Source organism: Vulpes lagopus, chromosome 8, assembly GCF_018345385.1.
Source record: "Vulpes lagopus strain Blue_001 chromosome 8, ASM1834538v1, whole genome shotgun sequence".
Taxonomy (NCBI): Eukaryota; Metazoa; Chordata; class Mammalia; order Carnivora; family Canidae; genus Vulpes; species Vulpes lagopus.
In genome coordinates, this window is record NC_054831.1 from 81,570,888 (window position 1) to 81,585,181 (window position 14,294).

The following is a 14,294-nucleotide window of genomic DNA, read 5'->3' on the forward strand; positions in this document are numbered from 1 at the left end:
GCACGCAGGGGCACGGGTCCTCTTTGTACCTTCCATTCAGGTATGAACGGGCCAAAACGGCTCCAGAAAATAAAGTCTTTAGAGCACGGACTGGGGGCACCTGGCGGGCTTGGTCGGAGGGGCCGTGATTCTAGACCTCGGGGCTGCACGTTCAAGGCCCACACACTGGGCGTAGAAGTGACTTACAAATAAAACATTTAAAAATAAGTTCGAAGGAAACGCTGGCCTGCGTCCTTTCCCCTGGGCTGCCCCCGCAGCCGGCCACGGAGCCCCACGGCTGCACCGTCCCGGCACCAGCCCGAGCGTGCCCCTCCGGTTCTCCAGAGGTTACCGGGTGGGAACCCACGGGCACCAATGTGGCCTCCACGGGGCCTGCATGCAGGCAGCCACACCTGCGGGGGGAGGCAGCCCCCCACTCCGCCCTCTTACCCTGGAAGGGCCACCCCGTGCCCGTGCGCACACCGTGTGGGGCACTCATGCATCTGCACCTGGACAGGTGCGCTCTCCATGGCCCGGCCAGGTGTGCACGCGGCCTGTGGCCTCACCCCGAGGCCTTACGGATGGAGGAGCACAGCTGCTCACCGTCCGTTCCGACAGACCCCAGGATTCTAGGCCTGGCTCCGCGGCCCCCATCCCAGGGAGATTAACCCCAAACGCTCCACCACGAGAACACCATCCCTGGGGGACTGGCACCTGCAGGCCTGAGCCCACCTGAGCACCCTTTCCTCACGAGGACGCTGGCTCCGGAGGTAGGGGGAGGTGGGGGGGGGTCCTCTTGTAAAGGTCTCCCTTCACGGGGAGTTTCTAGAGAACGTAAGACACGGCAGGAGGAAACTGTGACGAGTGACCCCCGGAGACCCAGGTCACGGAGATCCGCAGACCTTCACGCCAGCCCTGCGCCTGAGTCCCAGCCTGGCCTCTTGGTGTTAACCTGCACTCACCTGAGAGGGGGGCTCGCCGGGTCACCTGCGGCTGTGGGCGTCCCTGGGGTGCGGGGGCTGGGGGGGCTTCCCTGGTGGGGAGAGGAGGTTCCTGGGAGGGCAAGGGCTGCTCATCCTCTAGCAAACAACTACCCCCCAGCCCTGCTCAGATTTTTTTCATTTGCAAGTGAGTGCACTTTGCTTAAACCAAGGGGCCTCCCCTAGCTGGGGCCCACCTGCCCGGCTAGGGGCCTGGGAGGTAGGTCGCGTCTCCAGCTCTGCAGCAGGTGGGGCAGGGGGGAAGAGGAAGTCTGGTCCCCACAGGCAACCTGAGAGCCAGGGGAGCAAAATGAACAAACGGCCCCTCTGGAGGGAGAAGCTTAGTCTCTATTTTATCTTCACTTAAAAGGCGAGCAGATTCCCTTGGGGCGGGCGCACCTGCCCTGCTGTAGGATGGCCCCAGAGGAGCGAGGAACGAAACCGCCTGCCGGGCCCCAAGGGAGGGCTTCCCAGTTTGGGGCGGGGCCTGTGCTGGGTCAGCTGGTCCTGGGAACGGGGTGGGGCCAGGTGGGGACGTGGCCCTGAGGGGGACGGGGACAGGGGGACTGGGGAGGAGGACCCAGGACAGGGGACAGCTGTGGGGGACGGCTGCGAGGAGCCGACCCTCCAGGACATAAATCTAGCCTTACAGAACCGCCCGCGCCCCCCTCGACCCCGGGGCCTCGGTCACACACAGCTTGGACGCCGCATCCATTCCTTGCGCTTTCACTTTTGTTTCAGCACTAGATCTGGGAATTTACGACTCTCCTGGGGTGGATCCGTCCTGGAAGCCTCTGCCTGGGGCTCAGGTCATGGTCCCCGAGGTCCTGGGATTGGGTCCTGCTTCTGCTTCTCCCTCTCCCCCTGCCCCTCCCTGTATGGGCTCTCTTGCTCTCACTTGCTCGCTCAAATAAATAAAATCTTAAAAAAAAAAAAAATCAACAACAACAACTCTCCTAACGATTCCCACAGGCAAACATCATCCTGCTACCAAGTCAGAATCTTAGAATTTGGAAACACTAGCAGCTGAGCCGTGAGATCCTCCCTTCAACCCAACAGATGGAACAGGTGCCCCAAGAGCTCCCCGGATGTCAGGGACCGGGAAGCCCCTGCAGGTGAGGGCCGGCGGCCATGAAGACCATTCCTTCCTCAATTAAAATAAGAACTTAGGAAAAAAAAAATGAATGACAGAAAGGAATTGCGGAACCAATCACTGTCCTGGATGTCCAACACGAATGTAACTACGCTGCAGTGAAAGTAAAGACGGTTAAAAAAATAATTAAAAAAAAATAACTTAAATGATGTTTTTTAAAAAACCATTTAAAAACATAATTTAAATAGGGGATCCCTGGGTGGCTCAGCAGTTTAGCGCCTGCCTTCAGCCCAGGGCGTGACCCCGGAGTCCCGGGATCAAGTCCCGCATTGGGTTCCCCACAGGGAGCCTGCTTCTCCCTCTGCCTGTGCCTCTGCCTCTCTCTCTCTCTCTCATGAATAAATATTTTTTTTAAATAATAATAATTTAAATAATTTAAAAAAGAGAAAAAAACATCCTTCCTTCCCGAGGTCACAGAGTGCAGTGGCCCCGTTTCCAAACGCCTCCAGAGGTCTGCTCCAAGGGAGGCCAATCTGCAAGGAGCGAGGAGTCTGTTGATGCTGATAAAGTAACAGGGGCTCATCCCCATCCTCCTCACTTCCTGTGAGGCTCCTCACTTCACCCTTCCGACCCTCTGGAGTTACGTACCCCCCTCCCCCAAGGCCACCGCCTCGTGACCGCTCCCTCACTAATTAAAGTCCTTTTCGAAATCGAGTGAGGTTGTTTAGCCGCACTGGCTTCCCCCTGAAATCCTGTAGACCTCAGCTTCGGACCGAGGCAGAGATGTCAGGAAACAAACTTAGAGCCCCTCATCCAGCCCTTGCTCCTCGAGTCCTTCATAAAAGCTTCCCCCTTTAACAACGGAGGAGTCCCAAGGACGCCCGCGCCCCATCAGCGGCCAAGGCAGGGCTACCTGCATCCTGCTGCACACAAGGCGCTGCCCCCCCCCCCCCCCCCCCCCCGGGGCGAAGGCGTGAAAGGTCAGAGGGCAGCCTGCGACGGGTGTTCGAGGGCAGGCTGGCTCACCGCAAGCCCACCCGACGCCCGCGGAAGGGGCACCCTGTCACTGACACATCGGCAAGCGTGGCCTGCCCGGCTCCAGGGGGCAGCGAACAGGGCCCGACGGGCACACGGCGCCGCCGCCCTGGCAAGTGCCGAGGAGAAGCATCCAAAGCACAGCAGGGCTGGGGGACTCGGGGCGGGACAGCGGGGGACGCGGGGAGCCGGCGCGGGGCCCTGGAGAAGCCCTGACGCCCAAAAACCGGACGACCAGCCGAGGGGACATCTGCACAGGCGGCTCCTGCAGGCCCTGCCAGCGTCCCTGCACGCCTCCCGGACTTGGCCACGTGCACGCAGCAGGGCCCCTGGGTGCTCCCCGCCGCGGTGCGGGCCTGACGGATCTCGCTGATGATCTCGCTGATGACGCTTATCCTGGGAGGCCCGGAAACCCTAGGCTGCGCGAGAGGAACATTCACAAGGAACTTCTCCGGTTTCTTTTCCTTCCCAGACGTGATGATGTCACCTTCCCCTCCCGGCTGCTCTGCTGCCCTTATCAGAAGCACCCGGTCCGCCCAGGTGGCTTCCCTGCCCCTACAAGGTAAATCCAAAGTCCTCCCTGCCTGCCCCTACCCACAGCCTCACCCAACGGGCCCTGAGTCCTCCTCCCGGCCCCAGGCACCCACCTCGCCCCCGCCCTCGCCCTCGCCAGGCTGCTGGGCACTAGCTGTGCCCTCGGCGCCGGGGGGGATGAGGGCAGAAAAAGGGGAAACGAACCCCAGGAATACTAAGCCAGAGCTGAGCCAACGAGGAGGAGGGGCTGCGGCCAGTGGCCCTACAGCACCCTTCCCACCATTTTCTGCCCAGAAGGGACGTCCAGCCTAGTCACATATTTGCAACTTTGTACACAAGGGGTCCCACAGTCATGAACCTTGCAGTCGAGGTCCTCCTCGAGGTCAGAAAGCCACCCCATGAAACTGCCCCAGGGACCCAGGACACAGGCAGCAGCTGTGGTTCTCAGGCCGCAGCAAGACCCACAAAACCAGAATGTGCACCTCACCAGGACCCCGGGGCGGCCGCTATACAACCCGGAGGGAGCGTGTGAGCCCCTGGGGGCGTCGGGCCTGCAGGGCCCTGGGCTGGGCGCTGCCTTCCCCCTTCTATCCTCCTCCTTCCACGGAAGACGTTCACTGGGGAGAAGGAAGGAGGACAGTCCTTCATTCTGCAAACGAGAAAGAGGCCTGCCCGCCGCCCCGAGGAGAACCAGGGAGGGGCCCATCAGTCAGTCTTCTGGTCCCCCAGGCGGCTCCACCACGGGCCTGCTGTGGCTTGCCCTGACAAGCACAACTGCGGGAATTCCCAGGGAGCTAAGCCAAGGGTGGCGGGGACGCGTGGGGCGAAGGACACGGGGGCTTCCTGGCAGGCGCTCGGCCGCGCGTGGAACCGGAGCGCCAGCCCAGGCCTGCGGAGAGGGAGTCGGACGGCACCTCAGCCTCCCGCTTGACAGGAGGCCCTCCCGACCTCATCACAACCACGTGGGGTGTGCAGTTTGGGGTCCCGGCACCTGCCTTCCCCGCGTTGCCGGCCGCCGCCTCCTTTCTAACGGGGACGGCTTCCTTCCCGAGTCCCGCAGGCCCCAGTTCTCCCCGACGAAAGGTGTCCGTCCTGAACCGAAGCCGTTTGTTCCCCGTAAGGCAGGTCTGGGGTTTTCGGACCTCAGGGTGTCCAGCTCCTAGGAGTCGCCCGGACCGGCCCCGCAGGGAAACGGGGCAGTGGCTGCAGTCCCACGGCACTCACGGGGTTAATGCTCTAACCCCAACATGCTGCCTCCTAGACGCACCCATACTTGCTAAATTAACCATTAAATGTTACGTGGGGGAAAAAAAATCCCAGTACAGACCGTGCGTACAGAGTTCCAGGCCCGGAAGGGGCCCTGGGGAGATGAGACGCCCACGGGAAGCTGCCCGCCGGGCTCGGGGCGAGCGCACGGGAAGGCGCCCCCTGGAGGTGTTCGAGGAGCGCGTAGTCAGCCGCAGGAGCACCTGGGCCCCGGCCAGCGACGGGCGCCTGGCATCTGTGACGGGCGCCTGGCATCTGTGACGGCGGCAGGAGAGCTCGGGGCACCTGCTCTTCCCAGGTACCGCTGAGCAGGTGGAAGGGAGCTTCTGAGGAGCAATGGCCCAGGTCACTGAAATGACTTAATGGGAAAGGGAAGCGGCCAGAGCTGGCAGTCGCCCCTCATTTTATGAAAGGGGAGCGGCCCACAGGGCTTCGCGGGATTCAGGGGACCGACCGCACAACAGACAGGAGAGCCTGCCGGGGTGGCACACGGGCCGGCCGCCACAGAGGCCTCCAGGAAGAGGCTCTTGGGTCCCGACCCCACTGCCACTGAGAACGCAAGGCACCGGGTCCTGGCAAAGCTCACTGGCCTCGGCAGGCACCGGGCGTAAGCTAGCAGCCCGCCACCAGCCCCCCGCTGCTCCCGAGGTCCGATGTCCTGTCGAGGTCCGATGTCCTGTCGGACCTCTCCCTGCTCCGTCCGCTTGCCCCGAGGCGAGGGAGGGAGGGCTCGACCTTCCCAGCCAGACTTTCCCAGCCATGCTGCCCCCCAGGACACTCATTTCCCCTCCTGCTCCTTTGCACCGGGACCCATGGTCTGTAGTCAGTGATTCATGTTCGGTGAGTGACACAACCTTGCTCGAGGGCGGCTACTTAGTCACGGAAAGGCTGTCCGTCCCTCCGCCCCTCCACCCAGCAAGGTGCAAGTTCAGTTTAAACTTGCAGGCATTCCTTGCGACAGCAGAAGAAACCCGAAGCTTGAGAAAAATAACTAGCCCTGGAAAGACTCTGCCTTCGGGGGCGGGGCTGAGGCAGGATCCTCTTCGGTTTTTTTTCGTCATTACTAAATTCGATTGGAAAACAAAGCACTTCATTGGGCGCAAGGATGTTGCAGTAAAAAAAAAAAAAAAAAAAAAAAAAGATGTTTTCTGCTCTGATACCAAAGCTGTTTAAAAATCATCGGGGTGGGAAGTTCCCCAGGGGGCTCAGAGGGTTAAGCCGGGCTCAGGTCCGGATCTCAGGGCCTAAAGATGGAGCCCCAGGTGGGGTCTGTGTCAGCAAGGAGTCTGTTTGGGATTCTCTCGACTTCCCCGCCTCCCGCCCTGCAATACATAAATACATACATATATTAAAAAAAAAAAAAAACCCTTTAAAACCTGGACTTTAACTTTACAACCTCGCCTGAAGAGCGTGGCCCTACTGGGAAGGAGGTGGGATCCAGACCCCACAGAAGTCGGTTTAAAGCCTGTCGCCTGCCACAGAGGACCTGTGTAGCCCGGACCAGGTCGCGTATGTCCTTGTGGGTCTTTCTCCCAATCCTCCACAGTGAGGACGTACCTATCTGGGAGCAATGTGAGCAGGCCTGGGGAGAACCATAAGGCTCCCGGAACCCAAAGCGTGCCCAATAGACGGTCGCTGCTGTTTACTAGCTTCCATCCCCCGTGGAATCTTACCATAATTTCACATTTGATCGGAAAACCTGAGATCAAGACTCGCGTCTTTATTGAGGGGCGGAACTCTCCAATCTCAGGGAAATTCTGCTGACAGAATCTGGACTCAGCCCAAAATGGCAAAAGAACCAAGCGTCTGACACATTATCTCTGTCGGAATAACCTCATCTAAGAGTCTGTGAACGTGTTGCTGCTAAGACCAGACCCTCTGAGCACACGTCGGGATCACCTTTCTCCAGAGGAAACACATCCAGAGGCTCCGGCAGGTCTAAGACAGTTAGATAAAAGCAAGAGATGGCGCTTTGCATACAGTCCAAGAAAAACCCCAAGCCAGCGGCCCACCCTTGGAGTGGGGCCCTGGGGCACGTTGGGCTCTCCCTGGGGCGGCCCAGAGGTGCCAAGTCGGGAGCATCTGTCACCTCCCCTGACCTCACACCAACAGCGCAGCCTTCTCCTGTAATTTTGCTTCTCAGACTATCCCGTCCCACTGCACGTAAGGCGTGCAGCCTTACTGGCCTGTATCGTAACTACTCCCAAGTGGCTGAGCCAGGCTAAGCAGCGGAAAGTGCTGACTCTGTGTGTTGCCCCAGCATCTCCGCGGCCTGCACGTCAACTACCAGGTAGCTGAGCAAAGCCCAGGACAGGAATTCAGAATGACCCACTATATATTTTTTTTAAATTTTTTTTTTAAACAGACACAACACCTTAATTGTAAAATCACCTGGAAACTGGCCTTAAAGCCTGCTGCTTAGAGCCTCCTTCTCTTCCTCTGCCAAAGACGCATTTCTTTCAGGTTAAGATTCACTCAAAATGCTTCCTACTTTGGGGCACCCAGGGGGGCTCAGTGGTTGAGCACCTATTTGCCTTCGGCTCAGGGTGTGACCTGGAGTCCCACATGGGCTCCCCCTGCATGGAGCCTGCTTCTGTCTCTGCCTGTGTCTCTGCCTCTGCCATGAATAAATAAATAGAACCTTGGAAGAAAAAAAAAAGCAGATGCTTCCTAATTTGTGCTGGGGCAGGCAGGTCTCCGGACGCAAGTGCTTGCTAGGCCATGTGACAGGGAAGCCGCCGCACCCCACCAGGCCCCACGTGGCGCGCCCTGGGGTGCTCTCAGGTGCGGCTCCGGGCTTCCCGGGCTTCCCGGACTTCCCCGTTGGTCGGGGCCTGTGCTCTCCAACGGTTTCCTTCCCCGGGAAGGGCAATGTCTACACCGGGGCCCGTTACTAGGACGCCAGGGCGCGCGCCGCCCATGCCGAGGGCGCGGGGCGCGGGGCGCAGGGCGCAGGGCGGCGACTGGCCGGGCATCACGTAGACGCGCGGCGGGCGGGGCTGCGGCCACCGCGCCCCGACCTGCCGCCCCCGCGCCCGCCCCGCCCGGCTCAAGGGCGCCGGGAAGGTCACGCGCGCGGGGGGCGGGGTGGGCGACGCGGCGCCCGAGCATCCCTGCATCCCTGCACCTGGCGTGACCTGGAAGCCTGGGAGAGCCGGGCACCAGGGCGGAAGCAAGGGGAGGAAATGACCGAACCCGGCTGGGGAGGCGTCCCCAAGCGGTCTGTGCGCTCCCGGGACGCGCCCCGCCCCACGGCGGCCCTCCGCTGGCTGGCGGGGCTGGCTCCTCCGGGGGTGCACCTGCATCCGGGGCGCCCCCACGTGCTCGCGGCGCCGGCCCGGGCGTGGCCCCGTCACCCTCCCCTCTAGGCGGTGGAGGTGGTCTCCGCGCGTGTCCGCGGGTGTCCGCGGGCCGGGGCTGGGCGCCCCCCCGGGCTGCCCCACGTGGCGGGGACGAGCAGGGGCGCTGCGGGGCGCGCCCGGGGTGCCCGCCTCCTGCCGGCGGGCGGGCCTAGGCACCCATGTCAGGGTTCCGTTGGGTCGGGAGGGCGGCGGACAGCGCCCCGCGGGGCATCCCCGGCCAGGACCCCGCGCCCGCCGCGCCCCGCCCCCGCGCCCCCCCTGCGCCCTTGCGCCCCTCCGTGCCCCCCCGCGCCTCTGCGCCCCCTCGCGCCCCTGCGGCCCCCCCCCGCGCCCCCGCGCCCCTCCAGGCCACAGCGGGGACCCCGCCCGAGCCGCGCGCCGGGCACCCGGCCGTTGTTCCCGCGCGGTGGGGGCGGGGGCCGCGCGGCTCGGGCCCCCGAGGGGACCCCCCATCCCCCCGACTCGGACGGGGCTGGCCCGGAGGCCCCGCCGCCAGCCTCAGTCTAAAAACTAAACGTGGAGGGGAAAGTAACTGGTCTTCCCGCTAGAGGAGCCGCCGCATCCCCCCCGCCCGCAAGGTCCCCGCGGCCCCCGGGCTTCCCCGCCGCCCCGCCCGCCCCGCGGGCCCGCTCCCCTCGCCTCCTCCGGGAAGCCCCCGCGCCTGCCCCCGCCGCCCCCGCCGCCCCCGCCGCCCCCGGCCCGGCCCGGCCCCTCCCCCGGGCCCCCGCATCCCCATCCCCGCGGGCGGGGTCGGGCGCCGCGCACCTTGGGCATCCCCGCCGCTGGTCAGCACGCCGATGGCCTTGCCGGCCCCGGACAGGTGCTCCAGGAACGTCCGCAAGGACACCTTGCTCTCGGAGGCCTCTTCCCCCGCCATGGCGAGCAGGCGGACCGGCGCCGGGGCGGGAGCGGGAGCGGAGCGCGGCACGCAGGCAGGCAGGCAGGCAGGGAGGGAGGGAGGCAGGCAGGGAGGGAGGGAGGGAGGGAGGGAGGCAGGGAGGGAGGGGGGCCCGGCCCCGCCCCGCCCGCGCCGCCGCTCCGAACCCTCCGCCCCGTCCGCTCGGCGCGCGCCAATGGGCGGCCTGGGGCGGGCTCCGGGGCGCGGGAGGGCGGGGTGGGGCGCTCGGAGGCGGGGGCGGGTGGAGGCGGGGCGGCACCGCGGGAGGGGGGCAGCTCCCGGCGGAGGGGAGCGCCGCAGGTGGGGGGATGGAGGCAGGGGGAGCGCCGCGGGAGGGGGGCGGATGGACCAGGGCAGTGTGCAGCAGGTGGGGGGCACAGTGTCGCAGGGGGGTGTGCAGCAGGGGAGGACTCACTGTCGCAGGGGGGTGTGCAGCAGGGGAGGGCTCACTGTCGCAGGGGGGTGTGCAGCAGGGGAGGGCTCACTGTCGCAGGGGGTGTGCAGCAGGTGGGGGGCACACTGTCGCAGGGGGTGTGCAGCAGGGGAGGACTCACTGTCGCAGGGGGGTGTGCAGCAGGGGAGGGCTCACTGTCGCAGGGGGTGTGCAGCAGGTGGGGGGCACACTGTCGCAGGGGGGTGTGCAGCAGGGGAGGTCGCAGGGGGGTGTGCAGCAGGGGAGGGCGCAGTGTCGCAGGGGGTGTGCAGCAGGTGGGGGGCACACTGTCGCAGGGGGTGTGCAGCAGGGGAGGGCTCACTGTCGCAGGGGGTGTGCAGCAGGTGGGGGGCACACTGTCGCAGGGGGTGTGCAGCAGGGGAGGGCTCACTGTCGCAGGGGTGTGCAGCAGGTGGGGGGCACACTGTCGCAGGGGTGTGCAGCAGGGGAGGGCTCACTGTCGCAGGGGGTGTGCAGCAGGTGGGGGGCACACTGTCGCAGGGGGGTGTGCAGCAGGGGAGGGCTCACTGTCGCAGGGGGTGTGCAGCAGGGGAGGGCTCACTGTCGCAGGGGGGTGTGCAGCAGGTGGGGGGCACACTGTCGCAGGGGGTGTGCAGCAGGGGAGGACTCACTGTCGCAGGGGGTGTGCAGCAGGTGGGGGGCACACTGTCGCAGGGGGTGTGCAGCAGGGGAGGGCTCACTGTCGCAGGGGTGTGCAGCAGGTGGGGGGCACACTGTCGCAGGAAGGTGTGCAGCAGGGGAGGGCTCACTGTCCGCAGGGAGTGTGCAGCAGGGGAGGGCTCACTGTCGCAGGGGGGTGTGCAGCAGGGGAGGGCTCACTGTCCGCAGGGAGTGTGCAGCAGGGGAGGGCTCACTGTCGCAGGGGGGTGTGCAGCAGGGGAGGGCTCACTGTCCGCAGGGAGTGTGCAGCAGGGGAGGGCTCACTGTCGCAGGGGGGTGTGCAGCAGGGGAGGGCTCACTGTCCGCAGGGAGTGTGCAGCAGGGGAGGGCTCACTGTCGCAGGGGGGTGTGCAGCAGGTGGGGGCGCACATCGTCGCAGGGGGATGTGCTGCGGGGGGCACAGTGTCGCAGGGGTGTGTGCAGCAGGTGGGGGGCGCACTGTCGCAGGGGGGTGTGCAGCAGGTGGGTGTGTACGAGGGGAGGTGGGCAGGAGGACCCGTCAGGGGGAGCGCCGCAGGTGGGGGGGCGGAGGGAGCAGGGCAGTGTGCAGCAGGTGGGGGTGCACCGCTGTTGGGAGGAGGACCGGGTGGGCCGGCGGGCCCCGGGGGCCAGGAAAGCCCGGCAGGTGGGCGGAGCACCTGAGAGGGGCGGGCACAGCCCCGGGGGCCGTATCCGCGGAAGGAGCCTCGCCAAGGGCCTGGGTCGCAGGCGCTGGTGGGGGAGGGAGCGGGGAGCTTCCGGGGCGCCCGGGAATAGCCCCCGGGTGGGGCACCCGGGGCACCGGAGGTGGGCGGGGGGGGGGGGGGGGGGGGCCCGCGGGGAGGTGCTGGGGGGCCGGGACCCCGACCGCAGAGCCCCCAGCTTCTCCTCGGAGTAGCCTACTCCGGGCCTGGCCTGCAGCCCTGGGCTGGGTGCACCTGCAGGGGTCCCCCAGCTGGTGGGCAAAAGTGGGCGTCGCTGGCTGGGGAGGAGACCCGGGTCTGCTCCCCGCTGGAGGAGGAGCAGGAGGTGACTGGAGGGGCCCTGGCGCCACCCTAAGCCGGATTGGGATGCGGAGAAGCCTGTGGGGGGGGGCAGGAAAGATTAGCGGGGAGATTAGACCTAAATTCTCACCTGGGGACCCAGACCTGTGCCAGCTCTGCTGGGAATCTCCAAACCTAGAACATGGCCATCCAGTACCCTCAGGCGATGCATGAACCCCCACGCCCACTCTGCACAGAGCTCAGCTCAGGGCCAGGCCCCTGCTTAGGACTTGGAGCTGGGCCCTTTCCGGGGCCTCCTGTCACCCGGCACACAGTTCTGTGCTTGGAGTACAGGCGACCCCAAAAAGCGTGGCTCAGAAATCCCCCACCCATAGTTCTCCCTCTGGAAGGCCTCAGCCTGCAGGTGGATGCGCAATAGAGGTTTGTCGGGTGGGCACGAGAGGGAAAAAGAGCTCGAGGAAAGACTTGCTGAGTTAACCCGGAAAGTCTGTAATAGCAACACAAACAAGCTACTTGGGCCACCCCAGGGGAACAGTGGGGGCACGCACCTTTAGTGGGTGCTCGGCCCTCCCAGCTACCCCTCATCCTCGAGCTCGCCCCTCTGAGCGATAAACAACATTTATTGTAAAAGAGAAAGACCAGGCTGGAGGGCTGACCTCTCCTCGGCCGGAATTATTGGTGCCTCTGTAACCCCGCGGGCGTCAGAACCACCCTGGCCTGATTTCCGCAGCCCCACCAGAACCGCTGAAGTCCAGCTTTGGGGTGCTTCCCCGAGAATATGTGCTTTTAGCAAGCTCCCGGTGTCTTACGTAGGATTGCAAAGCCTGAGAGTGACTGCTCTGAGCAGGGCGGGGGCTGCTGGAAAGGAACGCTGGGCCTTCTGGGGGTGGCAGGTGGGTGCCCCTCACTCTCCCAGGGCAGGGGAGCGGAGCCAGACTGCGCCCAGAGGTCCTGCACCCCCCCCCCCCGCACCTCCCACCTAGGACTCATGCTCTAGAATCGCTCCTTCCTAGAGCATCCTGCACTTGCAAAAGTGGGTGCACGCTGAGCTTTAATCTGAGCTCGAGGCCCTTACCTTCTTACACAATTGGTATTTTATAATGTAAAGTTAGAGATGGGTCATTTGTCTTTGAATTTTCCATAACGTAGAGAACAGTGGCTATACACGGGGTCCAAACACGACAGTGGGTTAAATAAATTATGGCAAAAGTCTACACTGGAATAGTTGTCAATTATTGTGCTGGAATAAATATGTGATCGCTAATATCCAGTGTGGGCCAGGTCTGAAGGCCCAACTGAAGGCTCCCCCAGGGGAAGGGTCGGCCTCTGCACACACTCCTGGGGTCCGGGCAGATCCGCTTTCCTCGGGGCTGCTGGAGGAAGCATCTCGGTCCTCCCTCCCGGTCCTGGGCCTGCAGGCTTGAACTCTGCCCCTCATCCTGGCAGTTGCCTCGGCTTCCAGCCTTCCAGCCGTCCCGTCCCGTCCCGTCCCGCTAGCTCCGAGCTAATCTGCACACACACCACCTGGCCTAGCCTGACCACATGCCCCGCATTCCCTCTCCTCCTTCCTAGAAAGTCCACGCACAACGCCCAGTCATCTGCTAAACTAGGCATTGCCGCCGCCCCCACCTCCCTGGGCCGGTTGTCTTTCAGTGTCCTTGTCCACACTTAAAAATAATTGTGCTCCGTGCCTAATAGCTAAACTTTGCATTATATATAGAACACTTGGATGCTTTCCAAGACCTTGATGCACAATCTCGTCCTCCAGAGCCAATGAGAATCTCTAGAAACTGGGAGGCAGCGGGGGCAAGGGAGCGGAAGCCAGTCTCACTATTTCTGCCAAGTATGTGGCTGTTCCGAGTTTCCACCTTCGAGGCAAACTCCATCCAGAGACTGGAGCCTCTCACGGGGCAACGGTATTTCCTTCACGGGGTAGGTTGGCGGCGGCCAGGCCTCCTCCTTCCAGCAGGGCTGGCCTAGCCGGAGGCCCCAGTAATGGTGAGGGTGGGGGTGAGGGGTGGAGGGGCTGTCCCCGAAGAGGAGCATCGCCTGAGCACTCCCGTGGCTGCCGGGGCTCTTTCCCCAGAAAGCAGAGGGAACGAGGGGTAGCTGTCTTGAAAACGAAGTTGCAGAGGCATCTCCCAGCTGGAAAAGGAAATTGTGATTCGAGCCACGTGAAGGACTGACGGGTGACTTTCTGTGTCGGGCTGGCTGGGCAGAGGCCGCCCAGATGTTCGGTTAAACATTACTCTGGGTGTGTCTCTGGACGGGATTCTCATTTGAATCCAGTGACTCAGGGAAGCAGATTCCCCTCCCCAGTGTGGGGGACCTCGGCCGGCACCCTGAGGCCCGAGAACATAATAAAAAGGCAGAGGGAAGGAGAATCTGGTCTTGCTGCCGAGCCAGGACGCCCTGTCCTCCTGCACCCCAGGACGCCCTGTCCTCCTGCACCGCTGGTCCTCGGCCTGTGGGTTTGCACGAGGATCCCACACGGCCTTCCTGGATCCCTAGCCTGCGCCTCCAGAGCCGCGCGAGCCTCAGATCCGCGTGATCACCCTCCCCGTGTGTGTGTATAAGTATATCCCACGGGTTCTGTTTCTCCAGAGAACCCTGAGGAGTCGAGTCCCTCCCTAAGGCCAGGTGAGGTCCTGCTCCGGCTGAGAAATGCGAAAATCTGAGCGCTGGTTTGCAAAGCGTCTCCGCAGACCTGCGTCCTCCATGGGCGCCTGAAAGTTTGGATCGATAATACCCGGTTCGCGTGGGTCCAGCTGAAATGATTCACGGCTGAGGCGTTCCGGGACAAACAGCCTGAAACATCTGAACGCAAAGCCATCGACAATAACCCTGTTTCAGTTTGCAAACGGGCACGTGGGCCATATGTGTCTTAGTGGCACATGCCAGCATCCAGCAGGTGATTTTTAACATTTTGGGGGTACGCTGCCTGAGATTCTGATGCAAGCCACGGACCTCTTGCTCTGCCCAAGAGTACGTATGTGCACACGTAACTAGCACCTGCTGCACACAGTCCGGGGCACTCCGCGCCTGGCAAC

The 14,294-nt window shown here is 63.5% G+C and overlaps 1 protein-coding gene across 1 annotated transcript in view; it reads right to left on the bottom strand.

Moving 5' to 3' along the window:
• LOC121497619 (phosphofructokinase, platelet) overlaps positions 1-9,217 on the bottom strand; it is a 43,794-nt gene extending 34,577 nt beyond the window's left edge. The window contains exon 1 of the mRNA XM_041767367.1: positions 9,015-9,217. Coding sequence (XP_041623301.1) covers positions 9,015-9,126 — 112 coding nt within the window. The 5' untranslated portion in view covers positions 9,127-9,217. The remainder of the gene's footprint in view (positions 1-9,014) is intronic.
• Between the last annotated feature and the right edge of the window lie 5,077 nt (positions 9,218-14,294).